Consider the following 15,962-nt stretch of genomic DNA (forward strand, 5'->3'; position numbering starts at 1 on the left):
ACAGAACTGCACTAACTACCTGAAACTTCCAGTGATACACATAAAATTGCAGATTTTCCTTTTTTTTTTTTTTTAAGCAGAGTCAGTAATTGTGGTCGGAAAACTGAGACATGGAGGCCCTAAAATCTTGCAAAACTGCCCATGAGTGACATTTTGAAAGAGAAGTTGTTTGCATCACTGGGAAACAGGAGAGTGTTAACGGAGGAGATGGAACATCACAGATTTTCCAGACAAACCATGGAAGGCTTGACGAAGCTGAAAGCAAAGTATTTTTATCTGTAGCCAGGGGAAATGTTAGGGAAAGTGGAGACACAAGGAAATGACACAAAGGTAAATAAAGAGCTGGCTAAGTGACAAGTGGCAAGGCAATGTCAAAAGGGGAATTCTCTTCCTGGAGGAAAATAACCAGTTATTAGAGTGTGAAGATCGGGAAGCCAAAATAACCCTTGCTTAATGTTTTCATTTTTAATCTTAAAAATCAAAAACTTTGGATGAAATTAAGCTAAAAGTTTCTTTTCTCAGAGAAAATATTCTGCCTGCACATCTCAGGACCCAAGGGAGCAGCCCAGCTTCTGTTACCTGCACGTGCTGGAGGTACAGATCAGAGGCTGCTGCCCAGTGATCAGAACCACCCTGGAGTTCGATGATCCCTGGCTTTCCCTTCCAACCCAGGATATTCCCATTGGATGATTTCTCTTGGCAGATTTCATTCCCCAGCCCGGCACCGGGATGGGAGATCTGGAAGCACAAAAAGCTGGGCCCCAATTAAGGCAGAACTTGTGGCATCCTATCAAGAGCCAGACACCTCCATCCCTTCTCCTGTGCCAAATCCCATTAACAGGGAATGTCACAGAGCCATTACAGCCTGACCCACCCCAGCCCTGCTGCTCCCACTGCCCCTGTTGGCTTGGGAAGCAACAATTTTAATGGTTGGCTCAGGAAACCTGAGTTCTCCCCCCAGCCTTCCCACAAACTCACCATGAGCACCATTAACTCCCAGTCTTCCCCCTGGAGCTGGGAAACAGCCATCTAACATGGCAAGCCTTGATGTGCACAGGTAAAAAGGGACTCCAGAAGAATGAAATGTTCTTTTTCAGTCCTTCAGTCATCTCTGAAAGCCAAGTCACTGCTGAATCCCCAGCAGTTCAGGAAGATCAAGGAAAGACAGTGACTTTGGCCAGAGTCTGGTTTTTCAGGAAGCCAGACCAACCTGAGGGCATGGAAAATACAACTTCACAGAATCACAGAATATCCTGAGTTGGAAGGGACCCATGGGGGTCATCAAAGGCCAACTCCTGGCCCTGCACAGCTTGAACTTGTCACAGGGAACCACAGGAAATTCTCTTTGAGAAGAGACAGATCAAACCCCTCCAGCCCCACAAGTCCCTGACAGGAGGGGCACCTGGGGGGGGGTCGGGCTCTGCTCGCAGGGAACAGGGACAGGAGGAGAGGGAATGGCCTCAGGCTGGGCCAGGTGGGACAGCAGCAGGAATTTCCCCATGGAAAGGGTGGTCAGGCCTTGGCAGGGGCTGCCCAGGGAGGTTTGGAGTGCCCATCCCTGGAGGTGTCCAAGGAAGGGCTGGACATGGCACTCAGTGCTGGGGACAAGGTGGGCATCGGGCACAGCTGGGATTCAGTAACCTTGGAGCTCTCTTCCAACCTCAACAACTCCACGATTCAGTCAGATGCAGTGTGCTCTCAGTGAAAGGAAGAAGGTTAAACAGCATCATAAGTTACGTGACAGAACAAAATCAAACATCCCTCCCAGATATTTTTTGGGGGGTGGTGAACTGTGTTTTGCTCATGTCCTGCAGTCTCCTGTCACTTCTGTGCCTTGCCAAGTCACTTCTAATTCCAGAGGTGCCTCCAGCATCAGTTGTCCACAGAAACATCCACAGCCCTAAAGTTCCAGAACTGCTCCCAAGGGAGCTGTTAATCCTGCACCACTTAGCAGGCATTGATTAATGCCAAGAGAAACAGGGATCCTGCCTGGTCACCTCCAGGAAGGAGCTTCTTTTGCCTTCCACTGCTGCTAAAATCAAGGGACAGGTTTATGGGAAAAGCCTCATCCTCCAACACAGAAATCGCGATCCGACCTCGACTGGTGCAGCAGGAACGAGCAGCTGCAGGTGAGGAGGGACCAGCTCTGCCATACTGAGGTGAGCCTTTACCCACCAAATGGAAAAGAGGAGCACTTAGAAAAACCATCCAACACAGCATTTCCCACCATTTCCAAGGGCAGAGTGAGCCTGGCTTGCAGCGTTATCCCACGGGAGAGGAGACTGTTCCAAAGGGACCAGGCACAGCTCCCTGGGCCGGGAGAGGATGAGATCCTGAGCATCCCTCACACATTATTTCAGAGTCTTATAACTCCAGAAAACAGCAAAGCTTTCCTGTTCTGATACTGATTCAGCAGGAATTCAGGAAGGTTTTATGCCACACTTGCCAAAATCTGGAGTGTTTCAGACACACCAACTCCACACAAGGTGTACTCCGTATTTCATGGGTCAGAGCTGGAAATCAGCTGCAGAAATTGCACCAAAATAGCAGCCCAAAGGCGAGATTGCTGCTGAAAATATCTATAATTTGTATTTCAGGGACCTGCTCATGCAGGACTAAGAGAGCTGAATTTGCTCAGACCCTTTCCAGGGAGAGCAGTTCTGTGGGGTTTAACGAGGAGGCACCACAGCCTCGCTCAGCATTTCAGAGTTTCCCTTTGCTCAGCCACTCAAAAGCTGCCCTTGCTCCAAGGTGTAGATTTGCTCTCAGTCCCAACCACCAAAGAGTTCCTGAGCAGCCTCACTGTACCCAATATGTTCCTTAACTATAAAATATTTTCTTTCCAAAACAAGGCCCCAATAATCCACGATTACCCCGGTACCAACCCACCCCGCAACGAGAATGCTCGATAACAACAGCTGGGGTGCAGCTAGAAAAGATAAAATGCACAATATAATCAGCCTTACCCTATTTGCAGTGATGGGACTGAACTGGAAGAAGATTAAAGAGCTCAGGCCTCCGAGGGAGCCACAAGCAGAGCCAGGATTAGGGAAGTTTCCTGTACCCAGGTTCAGATTTAGCCCGTGTCACACGACCTCTCAAAGCCACTCTGCCATCCCAGCACACGACTCTTCCCGAAGGTTTTGTAAGCAGGATAAACCCCCACTAAATCCGTTCTTACAAGCAGAACCCCAGGTTTAGAAGAGGAATAAAAGGTGGGGAAGGAAAGTTGAAAAGGGAGAGCCCAGCCTGGAGCAGCATTCCAGGCACAACCCCACCTTGCCGAGGGTCCTGCCGCGGAGCGGTTCCGATGGAGCTCCCACTGGGAATGGGATCCAGCAGCTCCCAAACCCTCCTCCCCACCCCTGCAGATGGGAGATGACTGAACCACTGCAGAGTTCATTCCCTGCTGCTTTGTGCTGTCAGCCCAGGAGCTGATCCCTGGAGCTCGGCCCTCCAAGGCAAATATTTACTCAAGTGATCAGAGTGTCAGAGATTAACTCCTATCGTGAAGCCAAACAATGAACCCCACCTAGCAAAAAGGTGATGATAAAGTGTTTAGGTTAAGCTTAATTTTTTGTGTCTTTTACAGTGCTGCTGTTTATTTTCCTCTGACAAGCCTCTCACTGAAATTCCCTACGTTTAATCTGAAGGATCACTGCAAAGACTCTGCAGAGCTACTGGAATAAGCAAGGGAATAAACATGATGTTGTTTTAAACACTGAAGAAGGGGGGGGAAAAAAAGTATCTTTTTAAGCTGCAGTTAAGTTCCAGAGACACAAATTAGAGGCAAATTGGGTAATGCAAGTGCAGGATAACAGCAGGGCTCTGGGTGACGAGCAGGGAAGGTCAGTTAGTCCCGCTTGTCTGCAGCACTCAGACTCTGTCTCTCTTATTCCTGCCTCAAAACCTCCTGAGAACACCCGGAGTTTAAAAAGGCTGCCTCATTATGTGCCCAGAAACACTGCAGTTCTGCAGAAACACAGTTCTGAGAAATGACAGGTTGATTTTGTGTAAAGGCTGACGAGCTCAAAGGCTGGGCACAGAAAAGGGTTCACATTTTCCAGGAGGTCTCAGCCTGCACAGTTCTGCAGCACCTCCCCAAAGCAGGAGGTTTAAGTGCACTAACAACATATTAAATCCAAGGTACAAGCTCCAGAGTTCATGGCTTGAATATTTTAAGTCCCAGCTACTTGTTCAGGAAATTCAAGCCTTGGAGGACCCCATTAATTCACCCAGCTGTCAGATCCTTGCTAGAACAACTCCTGAGCACGCTGCAAAACAGAAAGGGCTTGTATTCCCAGTTTTTAAACCTCACTAAGCCTCCCTGCTAAGCTTTTAATAGACTTCTCAACATATGTATGACTTCATTATAATCCTTTTAATTTCCTATTCAGTGAGCCAAGCCAGGGACATCCCACCTCTGAAGCGAAGTCTGAAACAAAAAAGTGAAAAGCCAAGCAGCAGGTTGGTGGGGAAGCACCATCTGAGAGAGACACAGCACGAAAACAGCATTTTGTATGCAGAAAAGGTCCCTGCTTTTCCCTGTAGCCATCAGAGGAGCTCCCAGTGCACTCCCAGAGCTGGGCAGTTCCAGCTCTCACTGTCCGTCCTGCCAGGCAGCCCTGTGGGACCCACGGTGACACTGGGGCAGCACAGTGCCAGCTTCCTGAAAAACCTGCATCCTACCTCCCAGCTTCTCCATCCCTCATCCCAGAGCTCTGTTTTCCCACACCACAACACCATGAAGATCACAGAACTCCAGGATGGTTTGGGTTGGAAAGGATGTTAAGGATCCACCCCTGCCATGGGCAGGGACACCTCCCACTATCCCAGGTGCTCCAAGCCCTGTCCAACCTGGCCATCCAAACTTCCCATTCCATCCTGAGCCTGGCAGGAGCTGCAGGGCAGTCCCGTTGTCCCCAGGGACACGGAGAATTCCCTGCAGCACTTCCAGCGGGGCTGCCACGCTCGCTTTCCTCCAGCAGCGGCTCCTTACACAACAGCCTAAGCTGCTCTGACACAAACAGGACTCGGGCCCAGCAGAAAAGCTCCTTGAGCGTGTCCTTCACCATATGGGAAGGCAGCAGAGCGGTTCATGGCACGGCAGGAGGAACTTTGGGATGGCACTAGTGCTCCCAGCCAGCCAGCCCAGGGCTCAGCTGGTTTACACTGCCTCTCCCTCAGGCAGCAGGAACAAGGAATCAGGAATTCATGGAAAGGTTTGGGTGGGAAGAGACCTGAAGGATCATCCAGTGCCACCCCTGCCACGGGCAGGGACACCTCCCACTGTCCCAGGCTGCTCCCAGCCCCAATGTCCAGCCTGGCCTTGGGCACTGCCAGGGATCCAGGGGCAGCCCCAGCTGCTCTGGGCACCCTGTCTGTTACATTCCCAGTGTTTATCAGCACTTCAACACCCGGGAAGTTTCTTTACACTCTTTGAACAGCTCAGGAGCTGAGATTGTGCAGCTGCTGAGCTCCTGAGCTGTAGGAAGCCACAAATTCCTCATTTGAAAAAGCACCAGGACCTGCAGAAAAAAACCCTCATCCCCCACTCACCCTCCAGGAGATGAGGAAGCTCCACATTCCCTGGAAGGTAGGGGGTCTCTGTCCCCCTCCAGGGTCCTCACTGGGGCCAAGGACAGAGACCCCCTGGCTGTCACATCACCTTCCCCATCCACCTTCCCCCAAAAACAACCACCCCAAAGCTCAGGGAGACTCACACCCTGAGTCTGAGTCACGGAGGAACTCAGCAAAGCTGCTGAATTATTCACTTGGCTGCTGTTTTTAGACTGGAGCCACGGAAAACGTGAACTCCCCGGTGAGCACGGCCGGATGCTGCCCCATCTGAGGAGCCTAAAAAGCTCTGCCTGAAGCCCAGGAAGGATAAAAGCCTCTGTAAATAAAAACTTGCACCAAGAGGGAAACACACAGGCAGGTGAAAGAGGAAAGCCGGTAGAAAAGCTTTAATTAGAAGAGCACACCTCTAAGTGTCCCATTTACAAACTGCTACACAGAATATACAGATTTTGGGATGGTTTTGTTGGGATTTTTGATGTTTTTCTCCCCCAGATCCTTCTCCCCAGGGCTCTCCATCTGTTCATCCTCAGTCTGTTTGTGCTTGGGATTGTCCCAGCCCAGGTGCAGGACCTTGCCCTTGGCCTTGTTGAACCTCCTGAGGTTGGCACAGTCCCACCTCTCCAGCCTGGCCAGGCCCCTGTGGATGCCCCATCCCTGCCCTCAGGCGTGGGACAGCACCCAGAGCTCGGTGTCACCAGCAAACTGCCCAGGGTGCCCCAGTGCCACTGCCCCTGTCCCTGACAGTGAAGCTGGACAGTGCTGGTCCCACCCCTGACCCTGAGCACCCCACTGGTCACCAGTCTGCACTCGGACATCCAGCCAGTGACCACGGCTCTGAGTGTGACCATCCAGCCCCCTCCTTATCCACCAAGTGCCCCATCCAGGAAATCCCTGTCTCTCCAGTTTGGAGACGAGGATGTCGTGTGGGACAGAGTCAAACACTTTGCACAACATCCTTGTCCTTGAGGGACAGGTTTTCCAGCCTCTGTCCAGGCAGCAAAGGATTCCAATTCCAGCCATTTCCCCCTTCCAGCGCTGCCACCGGAGCAGCTGATCCAGCACACTCCCTGCAGGAATCAGCCCTGCACAGGCAGCAGGACCCCGGAGATTCTCAGCACAGAACAACTCGGGAGGGGTTAGTTTGAGACGTTTATTAGGGAGATTTATTCCACAGCAGTTACAGCTTCACATCGTACAGAGCATTGGAATTGATAATTCAGCATCAGGAGTGACAACAGACAGGCGTGGAAGCACAGGGATGTTAGAGCACAGTAAAGGCACAGCATCAGCTCCAAGGGCTGGAGGAAAGGGTGGGTAACAGGAAACCTGAGCAGAGCAACACTCCTGGTGGCTCCCTGCTCATGGGACTGCACAGGGACACACACCCCCTGCACCGAGCTCTCAGTGGGATACACGGATGTTTTCCAGGAGGGGCAGAAGAACCAACACTCTGCACAGACCCACCCCCCCCATTCCCTACATCCCCCTGGATCCACCCCCAGGACAGGCACCTCCCGCTCCCACCCCGGCACATCCCAGAGCTTGGGGTCAGTCCTGTAGGAACAACCACCTCAGCCCCACAAAAAACCAGCTCCCCCTCTGCCTACAGCTCACCTTCACACCAGTGCAGCCATGGCACTTCAAATAAACAGGGACACAAACATGGGGTGACAATATGGGCGTGCAATGGGATGAGTGATCCATGTTTGCAGCACCCTGGGGCTGGAGGGGCTGGCCCTGCTCTGCCCGAGGCTCTGCTGAGCCCATCCAGCCCCATCCCACTGACTGCAGCTCCCAGGATGGGCAGCTGTTCCCAAGCTCCTCTGCCCACCTCACTTTGGCTACAAGTCCCTCTAGCCTGACTTCAAAGCATTGTTGCATTTCAGTATAAAATAAAATAAAGCATCTGTGGGAGTAAGCAAAGTCTCATATTCAGGTAACCTGAAACCTTCTAGAATTCAATCTGAAAATGCCTCTCAGTCCTATAGTAATTATTCACTATTTCTAGGGCACAAGAGTTAAGCCCACTTAAGGCAAAAGGTGAGAAAGAACAATTGAGGAGCCAAGCCAAAGAGATGCTGCCTTGCTTCAAAATCACATTTTTAAAAAAATAGCTAGGAAAAGGTCTTGGAAAAGAAAGCCAAGAATGCAAGAATCTCCTTTTATGGCCACAGACATCAAAAACCCAAAGGAAAGCACAACATGAATGATTCACAGGCTGGACTCGATCTCAGAGGTCCTTCCCAGCCTGAATGATGCTGTGCCCTGCACGGGGGCTCGGCCAGGCTGGCACATGGCACTGGGAAGGAAGAGCCCAGTCTGGGGAGCTGGGAGCCTCCAGGAGACAGAGTTTTCCCAGAAACAACCACCATGGACCCGGGATTTGGGAGAAGCCACCAGGGTAACTTGCTGGGAACTGGCACCACAAGGACACCAGCTCCTAAGGAGGCCTCGAGCGGGGTACAGAGGGGTAAAACTGGCACCAAACCGGGCGAGAGAAGCACCAGGTCCTGCTGCACATCAGTGCCCAGGCCGTGACTCAGCACTGGCACCGCCACCCCGCGTGGGGAGCACGCGAGGTCTCGCTTGGGAATAAAGAACAAAGCAAGGCTGGATGGGTCTGCCTGAGGGAGATGCCCAGAGCAGCCCCTCTGGTGGCATTCCAGGTGGGATACGCCTCCCGTGAGTGCTGAGTGCAGCAGGGACCTGCAGTGGGTACCAGCAGGGTACCAGGGCTGGGCAGCTGCCACCTACTCCCCTCACAACAAGGAAATCCCATTTTTAGGCAAGTGAAGGTCTCAGTAGGTCTGTTTTGGGCAGTTCAACCTCAGACCGGATTTGGGTTTAACTAAATCCTTTCCATCAGGTGCTGCAGGCCAAGTACCCTGAGCTACACAATACAATTCTCCTCACCTAGAACATTCCCTCATCTCTCAAAGCCCAGGCTGAGCCTGTCTCAGGTAAAATACTGCATTGTCTCTCTAATTATTTCCTCCCTTCACGTTTTGTTTTGTCTCTTGATGGAGAAATGAGCACGTTTGTCTTTGGAAAGCTCTGCACCTCTGTGGAGCCAGCGGGAGTCCCACCAGACATGTCCCTGCAGCTGTTTTAGGCTAAAACAGGCCTGGTCCTTCTGGTGTTGCTGGAAATTGTCAGGATTATTTCAGTACAGTTTCACAACTCAGTCCTCTTGCTTCCCTCAGTTTTAGCAGGGACAGATTATTTCTCATGGCAGGGAAAGTTCCATCCAAGGCTGTCATTCCCCAAAGGAAGCCAGAGGTGCGAAGTTAAAAAAAGGCAATTTCCTTTCTTACTTCCAAGGTTTTTGGGAAGGAGTATGACAGCAAAGCCACTCCTAAGGCTTCGGGTCAGGAATTTTGGAATTTGGGGCTGGCTGTTTTCCTTCACACTCCCAGTTATGGCAAGTGCTTGGACCCCAAAATCCACCCCTCAGACACCAGAGATGATCCACCTGTACCTCAGGAAACCTGCTTTTCCCTAATCTGTTTCTCAAGTCTACAAAGTGCTGAAATTATCTGAACCCACTCATTTGGAAGAAAAGAGCATTATTACAGATCAGAACCTGACGTGAGAGGCTTTCAAAGCAGCAAGGATCAAGGCAGGTACTCTAAAAGGCTGTGGGGAGCATGGGGAGAAGGGGAAGGGAGCTGCAGTCATGGTGGACCCATCCACTATGGAAGCACAACTGGAAATTTCAAACCTTCTCTTACTGAGCACCATGAAAACGGAGAGAAATTAAATTTAAAGGTGATCAAACAGAAAATGGAGCTGTGGTCGTGATTTCAAACCAGTGGCACAGTGCAGTTCAGAACCAGGGTGCACTTTTGTGCTTACACAGAGAGAGGAAGGTTTCAACAAGCACTGCAGAGCACAGGGAGGAGGAGCAGGATGGAGCCACCTTTGGCTTCTTCTACAGCCAAGTCCAAGGAGGTAAAGCAAGAGCTCTGTAAAATGCTGCAGATTTTAGAAGTGTAATGGCAGGTAGAAAAGGACACTGGTCTCGTGTCAGTGGCAGCCCCAGTGTTAGGAGACAGTCTAGGCTTCTAGGAGGAGAAAATAGAAGAGAGGAAAAGAAGTAGGAGAGGGAAAGGGGATGGGGAAGGGGGCAAGAGAGCGCAAGTCATTAGTAAACATCACCATCGAGGCAGCACTGCACAACAAGCAACACTCCATTAGTGCAGCCAGGAGATTTGCCACAAGCCAGCTCACAGACACACACAGGAGCTCTGCTTTAGGAGTGTCTGCGGATCTGTCACCAGTCACCACGTGCAGCCACATGCCACAGAGGGCTGGGCCACGTCACCGTCGGTGACAGGCACAGGGGAGCAGCACCTCAGGATGCAGCTCACAAGCACAATTTGCACTGAAAATGAAGTATTTCTGTGACCCAGTGTTGGGTGACAGAATTCCCAGCAGGCTGGCTGGAGGGAAAGCCCAGCTAGGGCAAGTATGAGCACCAGCAGGGATACTTCCCTAGGGAACTTCTTGCCTGCCAGCAAGAGCATGAACAGCATCTTGGGCACGAGGCATCCAGAGCAAACTATGTGATCATCCTTGATGGACTTCTTTCCAGAAATTTGGTTGGGTTTCGTTTTTAAATACATATATTTCCTTTGAACTCTAGGCAAATATCCTGCAATAAGGAGTTGCAAACTGAAAATTACGCATGTATTTTTGGTTTTAAACCCACTGCTGGTTTGACTAAGCCCTCCCTAACCTTTGCCTCGTGGAGGTGAGCAGTGAGTTGCCTCCCCCAGCATCTCCTGCCAGCAGGGACTGCAAACCACCACTGAATTCCCTGTTCCCTCGCTGGCTCACGGAGCTGCACCGGCCGTGCATCCCCAGGAATGCTGCTCCAGCCTCTCCATTTATCCTTTTAAGGAAGAACAGGATTAGCAGCGAGCCTTCCAGGGGATGTGCCAGCACCCAAAGCCAGAGCTCCCCTCTGCAGCTCTCCAGCTCCCAAAAACAAACCCCACAGGGCCAGGCAGCAGCGGCCACGTCGGGCTCAGCGCTGCCAAGGACTGAGCCCCTCGCAGGAGCTGCTGGGGTCCCCCTGCCCGAAATCCTGGCCTAAACACAGCCCTGCAGCAGTGCTTTGAACACAGCCCTGCCAGAATGACAGTAATCCAACAGTTGATGGGGGGTTTATCCCCAAGCCGGAGAGGTTTGGGTCGCTGCCATCTGCTGCACTGAGGGTGTCTGGGAGCGGGCACCGCTGCACAGGCTGCCAAGGAGTGCCAGGAGCTCAGGCCTGACTAATCCCGACCTCTGCAGACACACCCCACACGGCTGCAGATAATGCTGCATGTAATAAAACAAGATCAGTCATCACCTTGTTTTATCTGATGAGTGAAGAAAACCATCCAGCAGCACTTCCTGTGCTCCAGCCCGGAGAGATCCACATTTGGATTTGCAAACAGCTGAACTACCCCTTTTCCTTGGAGTCTGCTTCAGAATCACCTTAAACCCAACTCTGCTTTTTAAAGCTCTCTTTGTAGCTTTTAACACTGGTTTTTGTAGCACAGAGCTGGTTTGCTTGAGCATCACCTTCCTCAGACCTCTCTTGGCTGCTCCGTTTCTCTGCACTGGGCTCACATTCCACATCCCTAAGAACCATTTCAGCTTTCAGACACAGGGAAGGGATCCTGCTGAAAACAAACACCCCAAAACTGGAGGTGGTTTGGAGCCAGGGACCCGGACTTTAGGCAGCAGCACCTCTTACATGTGGAACCAGGCACTGCTCAAGGCCATCCCCTGGTCCAGGTGCTCCCACAGCTCTGAAACCCCTTCAGTGCCTGATGGAAATTCAGCATTTCTCCCTTCTCTCCCATGGAGAACCAGGGATACTGCAAGAATTCCACAAACAAGGGGGTAGGGGAAAGAGACCATGAAGGAACTGTGTCATATAAATCTTCTGTTACTCTGGCAAACCTAATTAACTTGATGGCCACAGCTCCTCATCCTGACACGCTTCTCTGCCACTTTGATGTCACTTTTAGACAGATTTGAACAAGAGAAAAAAAATCAACTCTACCTCACAAAGAGGGAATGTATTAATAAATTAAAAAGCCCCAGACACATAAAAGTATCTTTGATCAAAGTTGTTAACATTTAGTGTGAAGAGTTAAACCTCCACAAAGCAAGAGTGAAGCAAATAACAAAGATTTTTTTAAACACAAGCAAGAAGTTCAATACAAAAATCCAGATGCCTTTAATTATTCAGACCATAAATCTGACTGTATTTCTATCTCCTTTAGTTATAAGTATTAAAAAAGAGGGAGAAAATATCCTTAGGAAGATTCAGAAGTGTTCTTAGTTCATACTAAATTAGAAAAGATGCACAACTTCCTTTTGACCGGATTTCCAACGGCAAATGAAACACAAAGATCAATTTTTCTATTCCCATCCTCACCAAGAACATGAAACTCACTCACTCTCTAAACTAAACTCTAAAATCCTAAAGAGAATTATAGCAAAGAGGTGTTTTAATTCATCCCCATCTCCCAAATGTTCATCATTATTCCCTGAACTGGTTTTTAACTTGGGGCTACACCTACGGATTAGGAGGGATGATAACCCTGGGAGCATCCAGACAACCTTAGCAATGATCTGGAGCTGGAGATCATCACAAGGGAGACCAAATACAGAGTTCTTACCCGTGACAACTGACTCTGGAATACTCCCTCCTCAAGAAAAGAGAGGTCCCACAGCCAAAGTCCTCCCGACAAAAGGGAACAGATGGGCTGGAATTTGGTAGGAACCCCAGTTCCCTGTCAGAAAGCCTCAAGGGGAAGGGAAGCAGCGTTCACCTTCAGCTGGGACTAAGAGAACACCAACCTCAGCACTTCAGCCTGATTGGAAAGGTCAGTTCTTTTCCAGGTTCTGCACAAGTCTGAAACATTGATCCAGTTCCATCACGAGCTTATGGCAGTCAGAACTATCCTGATGCTATGGAAAAAGGTTCCAAAGGCTCGATGTCACCTGTGCCACTGCTGGAGCAGGTGTGGGGACATGTCCATGGAAGGGGAGGTTGCGGTGGAAGGACACAGCTGGGTCATGGCAGTGAATAAAAACTGCTCCAAAGGATGGGGGATGTGGGAAAACACCACTGTGGGTCTCAGGGAGCAGGGGAAGTCACAGGACAGGGGACAGTTCACCTGTGGATATTATGGACTCTACAAAGCCATTTTTATCAGCTGCCTTCCCAGCACTGACCATGGATAAAGAACAGGACATCTTCAGAACAAGGTTTTATCCAAAGAAGACATTTAAACTCCGAAAAAAATGAAGCTCTATTCTGTTGCAAATTCTTTGAAAAGCTCATTAAACCCAACCCAAACCCCCTGGGAGGAGTGAGAACTCCAAAGCAGATGCATTTGGCCCCGGTGCAGCTTTGCTGCTCAGGAACAAACAGGGCAGGCAGGCTGTGTTCCCTGGCACGCAGAACGTACCTGTGCGATGGTCCTGCAGTCCGTGGTCTCCGTTCTCCACCACCATCGGCCCAGAAGCTGAAGAATCTGCAAGAAATCAAAGGAAGGGTTAATACTGGATGGAATTAATCTTAATCCAGACCTTAAAAACAATACTGTGAAATCGTAGAATCACTGAGGTTGGAAAAGAGCTCCAAGCTTTGAGCAATTCCCACCTTGTCACCCAAGTGGTGATCCTAAAACTAACAAAAGAATGATCAATTCCAGCCTTGAGAGCACACTCACAGAATCCCAGGATACCTGAGGTTGGGAAAGCCCTCTGGGATTATCAAGTCCACCCTGTGCCCAATCCCCACCTTGTCCCCAGCTCAGAGCCCTGAGTGCCACCTCCAGTCATTCCTTGGACACCTCCAGGGATGGGCACTCCAAACCTTCCTGGGCAGCCCCTGCCAAGGCCTGAGCTCCCTTTCCAGGAAGGAATTCCTCCTGAAACACAACATATTGCTAAAGCAGGGATCAGGGGAGATTTAGAGGAGGGTGGTCAGGGTGGAAGACCACCAGTTGCAAAAACCAGCACAGAAGATCCTCATCGCTGTGAGGTTTAGTCCTTCTCATTCTGACACTGTCAGCTGAAATTTTAACCAGCACCAGGATTTACACACTGAACTTGGGAAACTTGGCAGCAGTGGACAAGGCAGAACAGAAGCTGCAGGAGGGTCCATTTAGATTAGATAGAAGAAGTTTTTTACAATGAGGGTGGGCAGGCCCTGGCACAGGGTGCCCAGAGCAGCTGGGGCTGCCCCTGGATCCCTGGCAGTGCCCAAGGCCAGGCTGGACATTGGGGCTGGGAGCAGCCTGGGACAGTGGGAGGTGTCCCTGCCCATGGCAGGGGTGGCACTGGATGATCCTTAAGGTTCCTCCCAACCCAAACCAGTCTGGATTCTGTGACTTTATGACCCCGAGCAGTTCTAGTGAAGCAGAACAAGCAGCACCAGCTCTGACAGCAGCTCCTCCCCGGGCCCTCTGTTCTGCTGACAGTGAGGAAATGCTCATTTTATAAATAATAAAAGTCTCTCCCAAAGAGACACACACTCAGTCACCTGGAGCTCTGCTGGCCCTTCCTCAGCCCCGGCTTTATAACAGAGCCACGTTGCCAGGGTCCTTCAGACACAGCACTTCAGGGCTGAATCCAGCCCTCAGCGAAGCAAAAGGAAAAGTCTTTCCAGCTGCATCAGTGGCTCATCCTGGTGTTTTACAAAAATTCCACATGAACTTTGCAGCTTATAGACAAACACACACCTACATCCTCCTGGAGGAGCTGGAGACGCTACAGGGATCCCCGGGCCTGCTCCTCAGCAGTCCCACACACAGCTCCTGCTGCCAGGCTTCACAAGGGCTGCTGTCTGCTGGAACAGGGGAATGGTCCGAAGCAGAAACTGGGGGAGGTCCTGGCAGCCCCTAGATTCTCTGAGCAGGTCAGGCAGGGAGAAATCAGGGTCAGAGTGGTTTATACAACACTGAGTCACAGCTGCCCAAAGGTACACGAGGAGTAACGAGGGGTCTTGCAATGAAATCCCTGAGGAATTCTGTGCAGGAGCTGCACAGGCCCTGCTGAACCCCCCAGATTACCAGTGAGGGAGCTCAGCCCAGCTGCAGGAGCTACGAGTTTTCTCAAGTCCTATAGAATCATGGACTCTCCTGAGTGGGAAGGAACCCACAAGGATCATCCAGGTCCAACTCCTGGCCCTGCAAAGGACAGCCCCAAGATTTCCTCCACGATCATGTCCTGCTTTCATTTCTTTCAGAGCTGCTCCTTACACCTTGCACAGGCAATAGAGCTGCTGGGATGTTTCATAGCCTGGTCCTGGACATCAGGAGGAATTCCTTCCCGGAAAGGGTGCTCAGGCCTTGGCAGGAGCTGCCCAGGGAGGTTTGGAGTGCCCATCCCTGGAGGTGTCCAAGGAAGGCCTGGACATGAAACTCAGTGCTCTGAGCTGGGGACAAGGTGGGCATCGGGCACAGCCCGGACTCGATGGGCTGGGAGGGCTTTTCCAGCCTCTGTGACTCTGATGCCACGACCATTATTGATGCATTAAACCAGGACTCAACCACAAAAGTGGCTGAACCTCTCCAAAGGAGCAGAAGGATCAGAAATGCCATGGCTCTCCTTGGGCCCTTCCTGGGAAGGACGGAGAGCAGGTGAAATGGTTCCCGTTACAGTTTTAGCTTTTTGGGAAGACAAGCTTCCAGAAAAATCAGGTCAAATCACACCAATCCCAGCCAGCACGAGTGGTTGTTATTTTTAAGTCTCTGAAGGTCAATGCCTTTGGAGCAAATCAATCTGAGTTCGGTTTGCTGCAGTCCCAGTGTGGAAGCACCCAGCAACCTGCCCAGGGCCACAGCTGCTCCCCTCATATTCTAAATTGCATAAACCCAAAACCATGTCAAGATGTTGTAACTACCTAATCCTCAGCAGAATCACAAGATAGTATTTGCATCTGGCTCGTGGATCAAAGGATTGTTTTTATATAAACAAATTTAAGGCAGCACTCGCTAAACCGATAATCTGGAGCAAATGGGCAGTGCCAACATAACCCCCTAATCCCAGAGGGACCGGCCAGCGTGCAGGGGACACCACCACGGCCAGCACGTCCCCACCACAGCACCTGCAGCCTGCTCTGGTACAGGGACAGCACAGCTGAGGGCAGAGAGGGCTCTGGGCAGCCGGCTGGGGCAGGGGGTGGGGATCAGGAGTCCCTGTGCAGGTTTTATCGCATGCTGGGAATCACACGTTGTCAAACGCTGACATTCAAGAGGAAAACGGGACCAAAACCGCTGAGGGACAGAGTCTGAACTAGCTGGTGACTCTTAAACAAGGAGCCTTATCTCCTTCAGTTCATTCATTTAAATACTCTGCCTCAAAATCAC

At 50.9% G+C, this 15,962-nt stretch overlaps 1 protein-coding gene across 9 annotated transcripts in view; it reads right to left on the reverse strand.

Annotated features, from left to right (window-relative positions):
* Window positions 1-15,962, reverse strand: part of MAP4 (microtubule associated protein 4) — a 152,512-nt gene that overhangs the window by 83,607 nt on the left and 52,943 nt on the right. For all 9 annotated transcript variants that reach the window (XM_042022284.1, XM_042022282.1, XM_042022279.1 and 6 more), the window contains exon 4: window positions 13,056-13,121. In XM_042022284.1, the coding sequence (XP_041878218.1) occupies window positions 13,056-13,121 (66 nt within the window). The remainder of the gene's footprint in view (window positions 1-13,055; window positions 13,122-15,962) is intronic.

Source organism: Corvus kubaryi, unplaced genomic scaffold (genome assembly GCF_017639235.1).
Source record: "Corvus kubaryi isolate FWS band 111438036 unplaced genomic scaffold, C.kubaryi_AGA036_p1.0 37193, whole genome shotgun sequence".
NCBI lineage: Eukaryota > Metazoa > Chordata > Aves > Passeriformes > Corvidae > Corvus > Corvus kubaryi.